The 20213-nt window shown below is 40.8% G+C and overlaps 1 protein-coding gene and 1 long non-coding RNA gene across 2 annotated transcripts; one reads left to right on the forward strand and one right to left on the reverse strand.

Moving 5' to 3' along the window:
• Positions 1-8570: 8570 nt before the first annotated feature.
• On the forward strand, positions 8571-17267 carry nars1 (asparaginyl-tRNA synthetase 1). Its single transcript, XM_003440059.5, has 15 exons — positions 8571-8781; positions 10102-10184; positions 10285-10350; positions 10515-10607; positions 10724-10813; positions 11597-11675; positions 12079-12149; positions 12607-12693; positions 13082-13303; positions 14071-14270; positions 14371-14506; positions 14650-14763; positions 15310-15441; positions 15951-16082; positions 16454-17267. The coding sequence occupies exons 1-15, from the start codon at positions 8739-8741 to the stop codon at positions 16583-16585; spliced, it is 1680 nt and encodes a 559-aa protein (XP_003440107.1). The 5' UTR covers positions 8571-8738; the 3' UTR covers positions 16586-17267.
• LOC112847540 (uncharacterized) lies at positions 15302-15988 on the reverse strand. Its single transcript, XR_003221127.1, has 2 exons — positions 15890-15988; positions 15302-15494 (listed from the first exon to the last, which is right to left on the reverse strand). It is a non-coding gene; the product is annotated as an uncharacterized LOC112847540 (long non-coding RNA).
• Positions 17268-20213: the final 2946 nt, after the last annotated feature.

A 20213-nucleotide genomic window follows, 5' to 3' on the forward strand; every position in this document is an offset into this window, starting at 1 on the left:
GGCCCACACAATGTGCTTACATGTGGCCCACATACCGCAAAGAATGATGGCCCTTTGGTGGCCCAGATCAGGTTTGCCAGAGGTGGCCCACACATGGGCCAGCACAAGGCCAGTTGCAGACACACTGGTGATCCTGTGCTGGCCCATGTGTGGGCCACCTCTGGCAAACCTGATCTGGGCCACCAAAGGTCTGTCATTCTTATCGGTATATGGGCCTTGTGAAAGCACATTGTGTGCAGCCATGGACCAGTTGCAGACACACTGCTGGCCCTGTGCTGGCCCAGAACAGTTTCAGCTCTGGCCCCAGATGTCAGCCTAATGTGTACCTTAATGAAGCAATGTAATACCAACATGTGCCGGAACATAATGGTGCAAAATTAACATGACAAAACTCTGTTCCGACAGTAAATGGACTAAAATAGGAACATAGGAACATAAATAGTGCCATCATTGCCAGACCTGGCCCACATCTGGTTGACATACACCCCGCCATGACACCAGTCAGCCAGCAGTGCCGGCTTGACACCAGATCTGGGCCAGACCTGTCTGCTATGTTGGTGGTAGTTGACCTGGCTATTAGTTTTGGTCAGGCAGAGATAAAGAGTATCATAAGGAAAGAAATTAAGAAAAGATGGCAAAAACAGTGGGAGGAAGAAAGGAGGGGACAGTGGTTGTATAAAATTCAAAGGAGTGTAGGAGAAATGAGAACCACAGAAAGGAGAGAGGAGGTGGTCATATCGAGAATGAGATTTGGACATACTGGTTTGAACACCACACTATTCATGATAGGGAAACGTAATACAGTGAAATGTGACTACTGTGGAGAAGAGGGCTCTATAGAACATGTTATTGATCCAAAACCTCAATAATATAAAAATGAAACTAAGTCTTATTAATTTATTGCAAAAGAAATCTGGAAGTAAAAGTTATCAGTTATCAGGTTTTCAGCTTTTAAAAGAGGAAAAATTGTTTGGAAGGATTTGAAGGTTTTTCGTTTTGTTGTTTTTGAGCGACGTTCCAGTTCACACTCCATACCAGTTGGTGGCGGTAATACACCATTCAGTTGTTTGCAAACCGCCAATACAAATTTAAAAGGAAGAAGAAGAATGTTTCGTGTTTTTATTCAGCTGGAAGACTTTGAACTGCGTAGTGCATGTGAAGCCAAAAAAGTTCTCTTTACAGACGTCGAGCTGCTGTCTTTAAAATTAGGTGGACTGTTTTAGTGAGTTAAGGCGATTTATTGACATTATCATCCCGGAAATGGCGCAGCAAGAAAACCAGGTGAACCGAGACAAACTCTGCTGCTCGATCTGTTTGGATCTTCTGAAGGATCCGGTGACTATTCCCTGTGGACACAGCTACTGTATGAACTGTGTTAAAAGCTACTGGGATGAAGAGGATCAGAAGGAAACCCACAGCTGTCCTCAGTGCAGACAGACCTTCACACCGAGGCCTGCTCTGGTGAGAAACACCGTGATAGCAGATTTAGTGGAGGAAACAAAGAAGACTGGACTCCAAGGTGCTAAAGCTGATCTCTGTCATGCTGAACATGAAGATGTGAGCTGTGATTTCTGCACTGAGACAAAGCTGAAAGCTGTCAAGTCCTGTCTGCAGTGTCTGGTCTCTTACTGTGAGCAGCACCTCCAGCCTCACTATGAAGTAGCAGCATTAAAGAAACACAAGCTGGTGGACCCCTCCCAGAAACTCCAGGAGATCATCTGCTCTCGCCACAATGAGGTGATGAAGATCTTCTGCCGCACTGATCAGCAGTGTATCTGTTATCTGTGCTCCATGGATGAACATAAAGGCCACGACACAGTTTCAACTGCAGCAGAGATGATTGAGAAGCAGAGAGAGCTCAAAGAGAGAGAGATGGACATTGAGAAGAAAATTAAAGAGAAAGAGAAAAGCTTGAAGGTCCTGCAGCAGGAGATCTCTGAGCTGAGGAGGAGAAAAGCTGAGCTGGAGCAGCTCTCTCACACAGAGGACCCCACCCAGTTTCTACACAACTACACCTTGCTGTCACGTCTCAGTGAAGCTCCAGACTCAGCCAGCATCAATATTCATCCTGAGAATGAGACAGCAGCCAAAGATAAACTTCAGGGCATTTGCAGTGAAGGATGGACTGTAGCGTCTCTGAGAGGAACTGGAGGGGATGTTTTACTGTCACAGACAGAGCCCACGGCCAGAGATGAATTCTTGAAATATAAATGTCAAATCACTTTTGATAGACAGACAAGACACAAATATGTCAGTGTGGGCAATTTCAAAGCACAATATTATTACGTTAATTATGCTATTGTCATTCACCCAGACAGATTCACTGACTGGCCTCAGGTGTTGTGTAGAGAAAGTCTGACAGGACGTTGTTACTGGGAGGTGGAGTGGAGCGGAGAAGAAATTTTTATAGCAGTAGCTCACAAAGACATCAGCAGATCAGGAAGAGAGAGTGCTTTTGGAAATGATGACAAGTCATGGGTGTTACAGTGTTTCTGTGGTGGTTATGAATTCAGACATAACAACATCAGAACTCCAGTCTCGGGTCCCTGGTCATCCACAATTGGAATTTACCTGGATTATGATGCAGGTATTCTGTCCTTCTACAGCGTCTCTGAAACATCTCAAAACATGACTCTCCTCCACAGAGTCCAGACCAGATTCAGTCGACCACTCTGTCCTGGATTTGGTTTATACTCTGATAATACATCTGTTGAAATCCGTTAAGATTTACAAGAAGACACTGAAGATCTAAACTTGTAAACCCTTTCCCAACTTTACTACACCAGTATACACAATCCTGTCGCTTTGTTGGTCACACACAGCGAGAGCCACCACTTTGGCCTGGTAGGCCTTTAACCTCCTTAACCTGACAAAAATCAAAGACTAACTGATTACCATGCAATGTGAACAGGCATTTCCTCACCTGAATGTATGGTTTTTACACCAGACCCCTTTATTGTTAAATTTGAAGAAATGGAAATGCTAAGATGGTAGATGCATAGTGATGTAAGTTGATACTGTGCTAATTTATTGAATCCTTTCACTAACATGATTGCACTGTGATTTGGTTTGGCCCTTAATTATATTTTTTTGTTCTTATTTGAATATATCTAAAAGAAAATATTCATTATTCATCCATCCATTAATATGTCTGTAAATCTGGTAAATCAGCATTGTCATATTAAACCTGCATCCCATGTTTAAACGTGCACACCACATCAGATGTTCTGGGAGCCTCGCATCCAACTTCAGTGTCCTTTTTTTTTTTTTTTTTTTTCACTCCGTAAGTTAAAATGTCTTTTCAGAGCCTAATCTGTGACTCACTACAAATGTAAAAGCTCTGCAGGCATTCGTGGAATATGAGGAAAGCAGAGATAAGTAAAAGGATTGGAGACTCCCAAGGCCATATGGGCACTATATGTCGATCTTGTTTTGTCCTGTGTTATATTTTGTCTCGCAGGAGCTAATTGGATGCTAATTAGCTGCACAAGCTTGGTGTTCTTATGAGCTCCCTCTTTCCTGCAGTCCTTACTTGGGCTCCCAGACTACTGTTCAGCTACTGCACATACACTGCCACTCATCCATACACACATAACACTGCTGACTTGCTTTTAAATGTGTTCTGTTTTAATTTAATTATATCTTGGCAAATAAATGTTGTTTTTGTTGCAACCTCTTCTTGGGCTTTGACAAAGGCTGCAATAAAGACTTCTAACCATGTGAAAATAGTGGAAGGTGATCCCCTGAATGTTGTTTTTTATGTTTTTGTCACCTGTCTGTGTCTTACAAGAAGTGTGTACCTCAAAAAGATGCACCAGCTGAAGCCTGGATGATTACCAGATGAAACAACAGTCTTAAAGGTTATTGGAATAAATCAGGGAACACAAGATGGCTGTTTTATACATATTAGTTTCCTTTTATCTGCACCTGCAGTTTGCCAGATGTAGAGCCCAGAACATAGGAATATATTCACATCCTGGAGTTATTTCCATAGTGAATCTATACTTCTAGTTAGATCAGGATTAAACCCTGAGATGACTGGAGAATCATTAGAAATGGTGGAATCTTGAATTAGCATCTTGAATTTCCCCTTGGGGATTAATAAAGTATCTATCTATCTATCTCTATCTATAAAATTTACTTTCTTCTGCCACTTCATTAGTTTAAACAGCAGGTGGCACTGTTGCATGAAATAATCCTAAATACTGCACACATGAACTTGTCTGTCAATTTATCCATCCATGTCCCTCTGCTTATCCAATTCAGTGCTGTGTGCACAAATGTTCAGTGTATAGCAGTGTTCAGACATTGTGTAAATAGCCTACCTCTGCTTTCTGCTACACCTGTGTGACAAAAGGGGCAAAACAGAGCAGCCAAAAACTGGATTGAACCCACTGAATACTTCCATCCATTCTCTTCCACTTATCCTTGTCTGGGTCATGGGGCTGGAGCCTATCCCAGCTGGAGGCAGGGTGCACCCTGGACAGGTCACCAGTCACAGGGCTAACAATGGGCAATTTAGAGTTACCAATTAACCTAACCCCACCCTGCTTTGGACTGTGGGAGAAAGGCATGGACACCTGGAGAGGACCCAAGCAAACACTGGGAGAACATGCAAAGTCCTCACAGAAAGACCCTGCACTGATGATGGAACTGAACTCAGGACCTTCTTGCTGTGAGGCAACAGTGCTAACCACCATACTGCCATGCTGCCCCCCACTGAATCCTTCAAGGTGTTTATTTGGATATGCAGGTGTACAGTGTATACACAAGAACAAGTAATATATCATCATCTTCCTCACATACAGTAGTTTGTTGTTTTTTTTTGCAGAGTAACGATTAAAGTATCATGATCCATGGTGTGTGTGAGATAACCACAGCTTGTGTTTCAGATGTGAGTGAGCGTCATTCCTCTGCTTCCCACCCTTTATCTCTGCACACCTGGATTGATGTATTCACCTGTTTGTAATCCTGTGATTAGCTGTTCACTATTTAAGAAGAGTGGTAGTGCAATAATGCCTTTGTTACACTTTTACCAGAAAATGAAACTGAAATTAATTTAAAGTGCTTTACTAGAGGTTAACCTTCCTTAGTTTAAAAAAGAACAATAGAGCTATTGGTCTGATTTGTGTTAATGTAAAGGAAGAAAGAGTCCAGGAAAAAGCTGTATGAAAAGTTTTGTAGGATATTATGCGGGTAAATAAAATGATATAAAAATTATAATTTTTCAAATATTACAGCGATTTTCAATTCTAGTGAGCCCATTAGCGGAAAGTTTATAGTCTACAAATGCAAATAAATTGAACACTCATTGCCTGTCTGAGTTTTAAGGTTACTTTAACGCTGTGGGAACATCTGTGAGCCTGTTGTGGGAAAACCATCCTGCAGCAGATAAAACTTTCCAGCAAAATATCTTTTCCCTAATTATATTGCACACAAGTGTACAATTATAAGATTTGCATACTCATGTAAGATTCTTGAGGGCACAAATGTCCAAACGTGTGGTCCTGAGAGAAAGAAAGGGAAGTTGCAGGCACACTAGAGCAACACAGAGACACGGAGACCACAGCATATATAAGTGAGATGACAACGGGTTAAGTTGCATTTACTGTCCTGGAAATGGCGCAAACGAGAAAATCAGCTGGACAGAGACAAACTCTGCTGCTCGATCTGTTTGGATCTCCTCAAGGATCCAGTGACTATTCCCTGTGGACACAGCTACTGTATGAACTGTATTAAAAGCTACTGGGATGAAGAGGATCAGAAGGAAACCCACAGCTGTCCTCAGTGCAGACAGACCTTAACAATGGTAAGAAATACAGTGATAGCAAATTTGGTTAAAGAAACAAAGAAGACTGGACTCCAAGCTGCTAAAGCTGATCTCTGTTATGCTGGACCTGTGATTTCTGCACTGAGATAAAACTAAAAGCTGTCAAGTCCTGTCTGCAGTGTCTGGTCTCTTACTGTGAGCCTCACTATGAATCCCCCGCTTTTGGGAAACACAAGCTGGTGAACCCCTCCCAGAAGCTTTGGCAGATCTTTTACCCTCACCACAATGAAGTGATGAAGCTCTTCTGCTGTACTGATTGAATATGTATCTGAATTTTTTGCAATGGATGAACATAAAGGTAACGACATAGTCCTGACTGGTGCAGCAATGAGTGAGAAGCAGAGAGAGCCCAAAGAGAGTCAAGATAAAATCCAGCAGAGAGTCCAGTACAGCGAGAAACATCTGAAGATGCTTGAGCAGGAGGTGGAGACCTTCAATCAGTCTGCTGATAAAGCTGTGAGAGACAGTGAGGAGATCTTCACAGAGGTCAAGCAGCGGATCAGAGCTCGCCAGAAGTCTGAAGTGAGTCATGTTTATGAGCTTAAGGTGAAACTTGCATCAGGAGATCTCTGAGCTGAGGAGGAGAAACACTGAGATGGAGCAGCTCTCACACAGAGGACCCCACCCAGTTTCTACACAACTACGCCTTGCTATCACATCTCAGTGAAGCTACAGACTCAGCCAGCATCAATATTCATCCTGAGAGATACACTGAGGATGTGACAGCAGCTGTGTCAGAGACCAGAGAGATACTACAAGACATCCTCAGTGAGGAATGGACCAAAGCTTCTCTGAGAGGAACTGAATGGGATGTTTTACTGTCACAGACAGAGCCCACAACCAGAGATGAATTCTTAAATTATAAATGTCAAAACACATGCAATCTAAACACAGCACACCAGCGTATTGAATGTGTCCAGGGCTTAGTAGAAAATACTTCTACTTAAGGTGAAAGGTATCAAGATCACCCAGACAGATTCACTGACTGACCTCAGGTGTTGTGCAGAGAAAGTCTCACAGGATGTTGTTACTGGGAGGTGGACTGGAACGGGAATGTTTTTATAGCATTAGCTCACAAACATATAAGCAGATCAGGAAGAGAGAGTGTTTCTGGAAACAATGACAGGTCGTGGGCGTTGGAGTGCTTCTGTGGTGGTTATGAATTCAGACACAACACCATCAGAACTCCAGTCTCAGGCCCTCAGTCTTCCAGAATTGGAGTGTACCTGGATCGCAGTGCAGGTATTCTGTCCTTCATAACATCTGTGAAGCCACTGAAACCATGACTCACCTCCACAGAGTCCAGAACAGATTCAGTTGGCTACTCTGTCCTGGATTTGGCATATATAATCTTAAAGCTTCTGCTAAAATCCTTGATGACTCAGCAGGCTAAGAAAGTTTAGCAGACTCAGACAGGTCGGTGTTGTGGTACAATTATTTGCTCTCCTGGACTAAACAGACAGGCTCACCTTAACTTCACCTACAAAGTAATGAACAAACTAAGAAAATTGCACAACAAATTTTTGTGTGTGTAAAAAAAAGTCTTTTGTCAAGTTTATGTATAATTTGTAGGTTTTTATGTGAAACCAGTTTCATACCACACTGGACTATAGGATACATGCAAAAACACCCTTAAGTTATAGAATCAAAGTAAATTAAAAATAGACTTTTCTACAGCATGTCTGCAGGTGTCTCCATATATTGTTTTTTTTGTTTTACATGAAGGTAATATAATCATGAGTAACATATATTTCTCCTTCTGTGTTTGAATGTGTATTTACTGTAAGGACAGTGAGAGGTTTAAAGGAATGTGATGCATGATTTTAAAATCATTGTTTTTTTTAAAGCATCAAATGACAAAAGAAAAACAACCTAACATGTAATATTGTTTATAATCAGTCAGTCAGTATCATAGCCTTTAAAAATTGTTTTAACATTGTACTTTTAACTTTCTTTTATCATTAAATCAAACATCCCACTGAATTGACTATTAAATGAATTTTAAAATCTTTTTCATCTTAGTCTTAAGTACATTCTTAAATTCTCTTCTTTATCAGTTCAATAAGGACCAAAATAGCTGAGGAGTTTATGAGAAAAACACCACCAGAGGCTAGAACGATAAGTACCTGATTACTACACAACCACTGACAACAGTCACCAGGAGACTCCGCCAGCAGCCGGGGCCTAGCGCAAAACTAGTCCACCTTTACCTGGAGAGCAGTGTGACGTGAAATACGCAGTAAAAACTAACTAACCAGCACAGGGCCATGACATGCTCATTTAAAACATATATGTCTTTTTACAGCACATTTTGTGAAACTGAAAAGGAAAAATGCAACAGGAAGAAATCATGGACATATATTTATTTTATTTCCCTCATTAAAAACAAGAAAATCTGTCTTTCTGTTCATAAAATTACATTTATGAATGTGGAACCACGGGTACATGGTAGCATTAAATAATTAAAAAAAATTATAGCATAAAATGCGGAAGCATCTTTGCCCCCAATGATCATAGCAAGCAATTAAAATATTCACAGAATAAGAAGCAAAATAAGAAAAAATATTATCAACCACAAGAGTCTTCTTTGATTTTCAGTCCCCGTTGCTGATTGGTCGCACTGTTATGGCACATGAGTTGACTGACGCGGCATTCCACCAATTGGATCTGCTTGATAGAAAAGACGTCTCCACTCTCGCCAATCAGCGCCTGGGAAATGAAAACACGCTTGAGTCTCCGCCCCCTTCCCTTTAATGTGTCAGAGCAGGCTGTAGCAGGGCTGATGCAAAGTTGCCTGTACCCGGTTAGCACTGAATACCGGTCGTCGGCTTTGGAGGTTAAATTCCGTATTCTTTAAATATAAAACTAGCGAGTTTTAGCGGGCTGCTGCTGCAGTAACACAGCCGAAATGGCGACAGAGATAACGAAAGGTGTGGAACAGATCTCAGTAGGTAAGGAATGAGAGTGAGCTAGCTGGTTAGCTAGCTCCCACAGACATGTGTGTCTTTAATATTGCATCAGTTGCAGCGATGTTAGCAGTTAGCCTGCTGTGTAACGCCGATTTCTGATTCTGTCAGGTCTCTGGGATGATATGAGCTAATATGCGGCATGATCACACATCGATCGACCCTTCTTACCGCTGCAGAACCAATGAAAGTCATTATACAAACGAAAACATTAGCGAGGATATGCTAACATTTAGCCATGGCAGCTGTCAGTTTGCAGTCGAGAAGCAAAAGGAGGCTGCGGCAGACCTGGCTTTGAATATTTCACCGTCTTTCATTTAATCGATCAAACCAATATATAACCTGTGACTGTATTTCAGTCTGTTTTAATCAAGCAGAAAACTGAAGGTACTTTCGGTTTCATCTCAGGGTGTCACTATGATAGAATTCACACATATGTGGTATAAATATACAGCAGATTTTTAGACATTACGTGTAAAGTTCGTGTATCGATAAAAAGCGTGACAGTCTTAGTCTTTACCATTGCCTGTTGTTACCCTGATAGCTGACTATTTTACATGTCACAGATATTAACATATGATGCAATCTTGCGGATCACATTGCTCAGTGGTATATAGTACGTGTGAAAAGTACTGCATCTCCGAATTCTTCACCAGGACTAAATACGAATACAGTTTTATTTATATAGCGCCAGTCACTTCATTAGCTTTATATTACAATATTAAAGAGGGAGCCCCAAGGGTCACACGGTCACTTATGAGGAAGTACTCACTTTTAAAAGGACCCAGAATAAATGAGGGATGGTGCAAGATGACCTGATCCCATAGTTTGAAGCCCGAACTTAAAAGTACAGAGGGTGTCTGCCTCTTTGTCTGATATTCTTTAGCTACGAGGAAAATCTCCTGTGTTGGAGCCAGTTGCTGAAGGCTCTGTCTCTGATTCTGCTTTTGGAAACTCTACATCCTGCAGTCTGAGAACAGTGTTCTCTACTAGGATAATTTGGTACTTTGAGGTCTGAGATATGGTGGGGCCTGATTTTGCAAGACTTTATATTTAAGGGGAAGAAGTTTAAATTCAATTCTCATATAAGAGGGCGCTAACGTGGGAGAAATGTGACGTCTCCTTCTTGTCCTTGTTAGTACTGATGTGTGGAAGTATTTTAAATGTGTTTTTCTCACAGCATTTTAAATGTCTTGAGTGACGAGTAGGCCCTGCCTTTTATGCAGGCAAAATCTGAGCGCCAGTAAACTTAAGAGATTGCACATATTGAGAAAATACTGAGCCGACTGTGCTGGTGTTTCTCAGGTGAGCTGTATGTGTCAGATAAATGTGGCAGTGACCAAGACGGAGATGGCACGGAGCAGAAACCCTTCAAAACTCCTCTCAAGGTAACTTGTTTACATCAGATGTGTGTGGGTAAAAATGCTTCAGGCTGCATGGATTGTGGGATGTCTGTCAGCACCTCACTGTGTCTTTGGATCTTCACAGGCTCTGTTGTTTGCTGGAAAGGAGCCGTTCCCCACCATCTTTGTAGACTCCCAGAAGGAGGAAGAGGTTGGTTATATTTATAGATGATCACTTTAACATGGATAGAAATCCAATCTTTACCATTTTGAACCCAACTTTGCAAGTTTTATTTCAGTACCAGCTGCAGCACCTGTTTTTACTAACTGTTATTAAAGACTGATTCAGTTTATTTTCCTCCTCGTCTCCCTCAGCGCTGGGCGGTGATCTCTAAGACGCAGATGAAGAATGCAAAGAAGGCTTTTAACCGCGAGCAGATGAAGAACGATGCCAAAGAAAAGAAGGAGGTTTGTGTCTAACCTCGAGATGTTTCCTGCAGTCAGTGGGTCACACAAAACATTCTACAGATTCATCCATTTTGTGCTTTTCTCTTTATTGTGGCTCCATTGTGTTTGTCGTAAAGGCCGAGGACAACGAGAGGAGAGAGAAGAACCTGGAGGAAGCCAAGAAGATCGTGATTAAGAACGATCCCAGCCTGCCTGAGGCTGAAGCAGTCAGTCTTCCTTATTTTACCTTTATTTTGGCTCCTGCTCCTGTTTGGTTTTGAGTCTGATTGAACGTGAACACAGAAGTTAGCACAAACAGCCCAAAGAACAGCAGCCCTGAATGCAGCCTTATTTCCAGCTCCATATTTTCAGTGTTGGACTCAGAGTAACTTTGCATGATTCACAGTTCAAAGTAAACAGCTTGTTTCGTTTCTATCTGAAATCACTGAATGACTGCATTATGCTTGCTTTCTGTTTACATTTAATTTGAAATATAAAGCCTGAGCTTTTGGTTGCTTGCAGATTTATAAACCTTCTTATTGGGAACCATTTTATGAGAATTAATTGTTGTAAAAGAATATATATGAGAGAAAATAAGGAAAAGCAGAACAGCCCTCTTAACCTGTTCCTTAAAGTTTCACTTTTTGGTTCTTTACATTCATTTTTAATATTTTGTAGCTGATGCAGCAGTTCTGAATAAAAGACACATACAGTTTAAAAACAAGCGAAATAGATTAAGCTGCAAGTAACTGGCTTTGTGTAGATAGAAAACAGTTCACAGACGACATTCCTGAACCAGTTGGAATGGTTTGTGTGGAGCGATAAGCTTTGGCTGGTTTGCTGCTGTTTGAATGTCTGAACTGAGCAGCTGAAACACAGTGGTTTGTTTTAAACCCCAAACTAGCTGAACAATCAATAAAAATATAAATATGACTCAAAATTCTGAATCATTTCACTGATTCTTCTTCTGCCTGGTGATGATTTAAGGATGATTGTTGTCTTTATTTCAGGTTAAAATCCATCGTCTCCAAGAAAAGAGAGGCCAGAGGGTCAAAGTGTTTGGATGGGTTCACCGCCTCAGGAGGCAGGGTGAGGAACACATCAATATAATAATCAAACAGTCAGTCCATTCAGTGTTTACTCATTCTCATTTCAATTTAAGATTCTGAAATCAGAGAATGCAAAACTGATTTGTTGCTTGTTATTCATTTATAATATGGACAGCTGCATTAAAGGGTTAAACGAGGATGTTTCTGAATTATTTTGCATTTAAGAATAATGTCAAAATTACAAACTTGAAATGGAAAGATTCATTTGTAAGTTTTAGATTCTTTACTGACTGTGAAAAGAGAGAAATGAGTAAGTAATAAGTAAGATTCAGTTTTTAACATTCAGCCAAGTGAAGTTTTGTAAGAGGATAGAAATTATTAAAATGTTACTTTGAGTCAACATATGTGTATTATTATGTTTTTTCTTTTTTTATCTCCTCCAGGGAAGAACCTGATGTTCCTTGTGCTGAGAGATGGCACCGGTTTCCTCCAGTGTGTCCTCTCCGATCAGCTGGTAAAGCTTCATAAACCCCCATTTTTAACCTTCCTACACTGTGAGCTACATGTTATGGTTAAAAATTAAATGTTCATGTCGCATCACGGCCAAACGTTTGGCACCGGTGTGGTTTTTCACAATCTTTGCTGCTTCTGTCTTTATTCACAGTGTTTCTGTATTGTTGTGCAGAGTGATCAGAAACATATTCACAAACTGCAAAAAGCTCCATGGGAATAAAAAGTTAACTTTGTTTTGTTTTTTTTTGATAAACGTTTAACTGCCGCTCCTAAAACATTTGGCCGTAATTGTAGTTCAAGACATTTCTTTTTATTCTCTATCACCAGGCCTAAGCAGAGAATGAAAGATTTAACATAATCAGTGGGAGTTTTTCATTTGAAGTTGGTGAAGTTAAAAAGAAGCTGTTTAAATTCTGAAGTTGGTTCTGAGTGCGACTCTCTTTTGTTCTTGTCTTTAGTGCCAGTGCTACAACGGCTTGGTTCTGTCCACAGAGAGCACGGTGGCTATTTATGGGATCGTCACTGCAGTTCCTGAGGGAAAGCAGGTAAACTCACCTGCTGCAGGAAACCTGCTCTGCCTGTGCATGCTCACAGGAAACTAGGTCACCCAGAGCAACATGTTTACATGCCCCACAGTTCTTCCTGGAATCATCCTGACAAGAAATCACAGCATGACTGAAAGTGTATTTCAGTAATGAGTTTTGAGTTTCTATTATTTTTATCAGTGTACAGTAAATATGTTGTGTTAAACTAATAGTTGAACAGAACAGAAAACTTTGTCTTCTGCTAAAGTCTGAACCATGACTGAGGAACAACCTGAACAACCTAAAGTAAACCGTCTGTTTCCACTGATGAGCCTCCTCAGCTGTTACAGATGCTCTGCAGATGCAGGACGGAGATGTTCAGTGAGTTCTCTTCGTCTTCTTTTCTCAGGCGCCCGGAGGCCACGAGCTGCACGGCGACTACTGGGAGCTGGTTGGCTTAGCTCCGGCGGGCGGGGCTGACAACCTACTGAACGAGGAGTCGGACGTGGACGTCCAGCTGAACAACCGACACATGCTGATCAGAGGAGAGAACGTCTCCAAGATCCTCCGAGTCCGATCCACGGTCACACAGTGCTTCAGGGACCACTTCTTCAGCCGTGGATACTACGAGGTGAAGCACAGATTTAGTGTGGATGGCAAAATGTGGTGGGGTTGGGTTTTGTTTGTTTGTTTGGTTGGTTGGTTGGTTTTTGTTTTTGTTTCTTCACCTCTAATAAGGAAAGAAACCCCCAAACCTGATGACCTCACTTTTAGTCAGTGACACTCTGTGCCCCTGTCACAGGTTGATAGCAGTATTGCAGATTAGGAATCAGATCCACCTGAACTGAAGTGAAAAAGCTCCTTAGTCAGGTCAAGTCGATGCTGCCGGCCAGATGCAAACTAAATAGCTTTTTTTCCAGTCTTCATAAATCAGCTGCTTGAGTTTAGCTGGTCACATATTCCACCTGCAAATCTGTCTGTGGCCTAAGTTTGTAGTTTTTAGCTGATTGTCTTATCTGGGACCTATTGAAGGATTTAGCCCCTATCAGATAAGAGCCTGGTACTACATTTTCTTATCAAATCCAAATGCATTCAAATCACTTCTTCAGTGTGTTTATTTGATTACAGATATTTTAGTCATAAAAGTGCAGTTTAATAGTACAGAGAAGTTTCACTGGACAGCTACTCGCTCAGAAATAAAGTCTGTAATAACTACAAACCGTTATGGTTGTCTTATCTTATCTTGCTTTGTGATTGGCCCGTTTCTCTTTTATTCTGAGGAATATGCAGCAGCAGTAAGTTTGAGGGTTGAGTGTGAAAAGGAGCAGACAGCTCTGTATGAGACTGAGGATCGCTTTGCTCTACAATAATTGTTGTTAATTTATTTTTCCGGTGTAGATCACTCCTCCGACTCTGGTGCAGACTCAGGTGGAGGGCGGCTCCACGCTCTTTAACCTCAACTACTTTGGCGAGCAGGCGTACCTGACGCAGTCCTCTCAGCTCTACCTGGAGACCTGCATACCTGCCCTGGGCGACACCTTCTGTATCGCCCAGTCGTATCGGGCCGAGCAGTCTCGCACCCGCAGACATCTTTCCGAGTGAGTCGCCACGTTAAGGATGACGTTACAGCTTAAAAGCCTTTCTGCAAAGATCTATCATTTACTAACAGTGTGTTTAATCGTTGTCCTCCGTGCTCAGATACACTCACATCGAGGCAGAGTGTCCCTTCATTACATTCGAGGACCTGCTGAACAGACTTGAGGACCTGGTGTGTGACGTGGTGGACAGAGTGCTCAAATCTCCCGCCGCAGAGCTGCTCTACGACATCAACCCCGTACGTGACGAGCAGTTTGTTGATAAAACCGACAGCTTTCTGCTCCTGCGTCATTTTTCTAACTATTCTGGAGCATTTGACCTCATAACCTTCATGTGCGGTAATAAAGTTGATAATTTGTTTGTTGACGATGGCTATTTCAGAACTTCAAACCCCCGAAGAGGCCGTTCAAGAGGATGAACTACAGCGAAGCCATCGAGTGGCTCAGAGAGCATGATGTCAAGAAGGACGACGGCACCTACTACGAGTTCGGAGAGGTGACAGCTGAACACAGCGCATCATTCAGCAGCTCAGCTCATCTTATAAAGTCCCCAAAATGTCTGATATCAAAAAAACTTATCAAACATATTCCAAACAATTCAAATTCATGAGTGCATGCAATCCATTAAACATTCATCAGTGTTTAATTAAGTTTTAAAACAGTCCCCTCGATTAAAATATTTTTGCCAAAAATCACCCACATCTTCATTCCTTAAAGTATTATTCACACCAGCTCCTCCTCTGAACGTCTAAGCCGGCCTACACTTGTGACAAACAAACATGAAAGTGATCGTCAAAGATCCTGTCAGTAGCAGAGAGCTGCGGTTTTCAGAGACGCCTGTAGAGGGCACTGTTGTACAACTTGTCAAAAAGCTCATCTCTCAAATCAAACTTTGGTCTTTTCAGATGTTCTGCAATCATTTACAAGTTATAAATACAGTTTTCTCCTACCTGAAGAGTTTTTTATTTTGAATATTCATGAAGTCTTTCTTTGATTCTCTGTTTTGACTTGCCTGTTGTGTCGATATTTCTCCCTCTGTCAGGACATCCCCGAGGCTCCAGAGAGGCTGATGACTGACACCATCAACGAGACCATCCTGCTCTGTCGTTTCCCCGCCGAGATCAAATCTTTCTACATGCAGCGCTGCACCGAGGACAAACGTCTCACCGAGTCGGTACGAACCTCACAGATCCAGCTGCGGTGTGGCTGAAGTTTAAGCCCCACAGCCTGGTTAGAGAGGGGGGAGGTCATGTCCTTCACTAAAAGTACAATTTCTGTGTGAAGAGGAGCATGAGCTCCTCACTTCAACCTGAGCATTAAGTAGGTAAAAAGGTAAAGACTTAGAGTATAAGAAAGTCAGTGATGAGTGAGTTAAAGGCTCGGGAGGAGAGTGTGAGTGACCTGTGGTGTGAGAGACGAGGTGTAGAAGTTCACTGAAGCAGGTCATCTGTGACTAAAAACAATGTTTTATTTTAAAGATAAAGGCAGGACAGCAGAACTGCAGTTATGTTACTGCGGCATGTCAGGAAACACCCAGCAGCCTTATTAAGATATGATCAGATATATTCATTAAACACAGTAAAGGTCTGTCTCTGATTTACAAAAAAAACAAAAACACGTACACTTTTTGCTGACGTGAGTTATCTGGATCCCTCGAGTATCATATGTTTGTCTGCTCTGCAGGTCGACGTGTTGATGCCAAATGTTGGTGAGATCGTGGGAGGGTCGATGCGTATCTGGGACGCTGAAGAGCTGCTGGAGGGATACAAGAGGGAAGGAATCGACCCGACTCCATACTACTGGTACACCGACCAGGTAACGCTGATTTGACCTCAGATGTCTGATGCATGTTTTGTGCACCTCACTACACCTTTACTTTGTGCAGTTAAACGACTCATGTGGCAGTTAGTTTGTAACGTTAGCTTGAATAAGGTTATCAAACATGCGCTAGTCAACGTTAGCCAGAAGAAAGACAGTTCAGGACTTGGTGACCAAATCCTTGTTCAGCTTTATCATTAGATAACAGTTGTTCTCTTACGGCTGATGCAGTGGCTTCCAAACTTTTTGTCTCCAAGGAACACCAAACAGGAAGTCAAGATTTTAAGGCTTTATTGCATCACTGCATGTGTGTAGTTGTTGGTAGCTGTGTGTTTGAACAGGCTTCTCTGCCTCTGTGTGTGTTTCAGAGGAAGTACGGCACGTGTCCTCACGGCGGTTACGGTCTGGGTCTGGAGCGTTTCCTCACCTGGCTGCTTAACAGACATCACATCAGAGACGTCTGCCTGTACCCGCGATTCATCCAGCGCTGCCGACCCTGAGCGCGCACATGCCAAAACACACACACACACATATGCAGTCAGTATACTCGCATGTGGCAGCGCACATTAAATGAAACAGAATCCATAGTTTGTCTGTGTAGCTTTTATTTCTGAAATCTGAAGAGTTTAAAGCTTCATCATGCGACTTCTCAGAAACAAAGTCGGACGTCCCGCCGGCTGTGCTTCGCCTCGAACCTTCACAGCTTCTCCTGTGACTTCAAAAGTGCTTCTGATCATGTTCAGTGTCTGATTATTAAACCAGAAATAAACAGTTGTTTCCTGTATCTGCTTCTGAATGTTGCAAAATATTAGCTCAGTTCACCTTAAATTCTTTGTTTTTCTTCAGGAAATTTGCCTTTAAACATTGAACCTGCAGCCACGACATTTACTAAAATAAGTCAGCCTTAAGATATTTCAGTTGCTCCTGAACAGAAGGCTGAAAAATATTAATAGAAGAATAAAACAAATCCACTTTATTTCTGAGACTCATTGCTTCTTCTGCACGTGGTCCTGGGAACATTTTCTCAAATAAAACTGTTCGTCATTGGTGGTTTAGAAGTGTGACATACTGTACAAGTCGGCCTAAGGGGTCTTATTGTGTTTCTGTTCTGCCTCTTCATCTGAAATAAACAAACTGTTACTTGATAAACTGAACTTAAATAAAAATGTGATTCAGACGTAACTGCTTTCTTCTGGCTTGTGTCCTTTTATTTTTCTCCTTTTAACCTTGACAAAACCTTAATTATTTGACCTAACAAACACTACAGGACATTTTAAAGAAAGATATTTTATATGAACCATTTTGTAATATCAGCTCAATAGCGGCCCCTACAAAGTTCCAACAAAGCAGCACCACTTTAAGATGTAGTTTTTGCTCCTTCCAGGCTGGATGCTTTGACAAAATCCTGACATTTCATCAGATCAGCTTGTTCTTTGGGCGGATCAGTCTAAAGATCACAGTGATGCTAAGTTGCAAAGCGTTTGAGTTCATGTTGGAGGGCGTGTCTGTGGCCCTGTTTATGTTATGTGAACTTTGGGACTGATATTTTTGCACCAAATTTCTTTTGATTGGCTGCTCCTCACAAAACAGAAGGAAATTGCAGCGCTGCAGTTCCACTTCTGACTGCTAGAAGCTGAGATAATCCAACACTTGCTTTTAAAGACTTTGAAGTGAAAAGAACCCAAACGGTGACAGGTTGTGTCTGTGAGAACTTCCCCATCTGGCAACTTTTGTTTCTTCCTTTGTGTTTCTGATTAATTTAACTTCCTCTTCTTGTAAAATGTTTTTTTTTTCAAGGAAGAAGGAAACATCACACAAACTGGAGAAACTGGTAGTATTTAAAAGGAATGTGGGCCATTCAAACACAAGATTCTGATTCAAGGAAGTTGTTTTCTTTGAGCTCTTTAATAAGGCCTGATGCTGTTTAAAAACACACTTCTATAGCATTTTAATCCCTTATGTAATTAGTTTGATTACTAGGAAGTAGTAAGACAAATGTTTGTAGATGCTTTTAAAAAACCCATCAAAACACATGGTCTGACAGAGCAAAGCAGGGCAGAGCAAGCTGTTTATGATCAGCATGGTAAGCCTTTGGCCACTTTTGCACCTAAAAGTGCAGCACAAAATACACAGCAGCTCATTCAGTATAAAAGGCAGAGCATGAACATGTGAAATGTTCAGGTGATAACAGCATGGACAGAATCAGCAGGCACATCTGAAAAAGAAAATCTTTTCTGACTGTGCCCAAAAGTAAAGTTTTTAAAAGTTTTAATGCTCCTCTTTTCTTTGTCTTCCTGTTGAAAGGGGGGTTCTTCCTCCCTACTTTCTCCAAGAGCTTCCTTGCATTTCAGTGGTCGCGAACCTGCAGCTCTTTTGCCCGACTTCAGTGGCTCCCTTTGTTTACTACTTATTGTTTTGTTTTTATCATAATTTTCAGTGGGCTGTAAGTGATTTTTTACTTTCTTTAATAACTACAATCTGATGATTTATTCTCAAATTTTCCCAAACCACATATAAATACATATATTTCTTATCCCGAGTCCAGCAGATTCCAGCTATGGACTCCAATCCATGGAATCCAAGAAAAAAAGTCATTAAGGAAAACAAAGAATTTGACCGAGCATGGAGAGACTATTCAATCAAATTCAATTACATTTTATCTATTTAGCTCAAAATCACAACACTCGTCACCTCAAGGTGCTTAATATTTTAAGTTAAAGATGGTACAATAATACAGAGAAACCCCAACAATCAGACAACCCCCTATGAGCAAGCTGTAAGAAAAAACTCAATTTTAACAGAAAGAGACCTCTGGCAAAACCAGGCTCAGATTGGTTGAGGATGAGCGGAAGACGAGAGCCAGAGATGAATAACTCATATGCATAACATAATTAAATGCAGAGGGGCGTAACAGAGAGGGATCAGGTTGGATCAGCTGCATTGTCAGGTGATCAGGTGTGTCACACTTATAGAACACATTGTGTGTTTCACTCTTTCTGTTTAAATTAACGTTTCTCTTGTTTCCAGCTCTGATTAGACTGTGATACTTTATCTCTTAACACGTCTCTTAACACGCCGCGTGTGGGCGTGACCAGCATGGCCGTGGGCGGGGTCGTTTAACGTTCAGATGACGCCACACTGAGATAACGATTCTGCGTTAAGCGCGCCACGGTAACAAAGCAAAAGACCGGAATTTGACTCAAGCTATTTCTATAATAAAAGCACGAGTTATTTTTCTCTTCTTTTTTCTCAGTTTAAAGCAAAAATAAAATAGATGGAGCTTACTATCCGTTTCTATATATAATTTTACCGTCATAAATAAAATGTGAAATATGAAATATACGTTCAGTGCAATTTATTTAATTAATTTTTGTATACTTACCTTCTTAAATCCCATATGTTGTAATTAAAGTAGTTCACTAATCTCTGGAATTGACATGGTTTTGTATAATTTGTCTAATTTTCTTTTGTATAAATTTGTATTTTTCCTTTTTCTTCTTTTTATAAACTTATGTTTATTTATTTATTTACTTACAATTTTACCTGTAAAAAGCTTCCGTTTCACTTTTTTTGTTATTTTGTTTTAGCTTTGATTGTTTTTATTTTCTGTTGTGTTTCATTGTTTTTATTCTAGATTTCTTTTATTATTTATTTTGCTTTTTTGTTGACTCTTGAGGGAAAAAAATATTACTGAGGAGATTTATTTACAAAGAATAAAATGCATTGACCAAAGACTGGGACAGTTTTCCTATTTCATTGTACTATTGTACTATGTATGACTGTCCAATGACAATAAAGAGTTGTCTTATCTTACATCTTAATAATACTAGATGTTTGAAAAATTTTGTTTGAAATTTTGCTTAAAAATAAAAACCAGACTTTAGGGGGAAAAAAAATAAATGTCCTATGTTGTAATACCAGTTCGGAAGCTCCTGATAAATATCCTTCATAGTGTAATCATTAAAACTGACTTCAAATTACCCAGCACACAAATTCATATTTCAGTTTTAACAATGTTTAAATATATTTTAAGAAGAAATACAAGTGAAATCTAATGAAATGGACAAATTTAGATCATGGGAGTTTTTGTAACGTTTACCTCGTGTTAGATTTTGTTTTGAAACTCTA

The sequence above is a fragment of the Oreochromis niloticus genome, linkage group LG7, assembly GCF_001858045.2.
Source record: "Oreochromis niloticus isolate F11D_XX linkage group LG7, O_niloticus_UMD_NMBU, whole genome shotgun sequence".
Lineage (NCBI taxonomy): Eukaryota > Metazoa > Chordata > Actinopteri > Cichliformes > Cichlidae > Oreochromis > Oreochromis niloticus.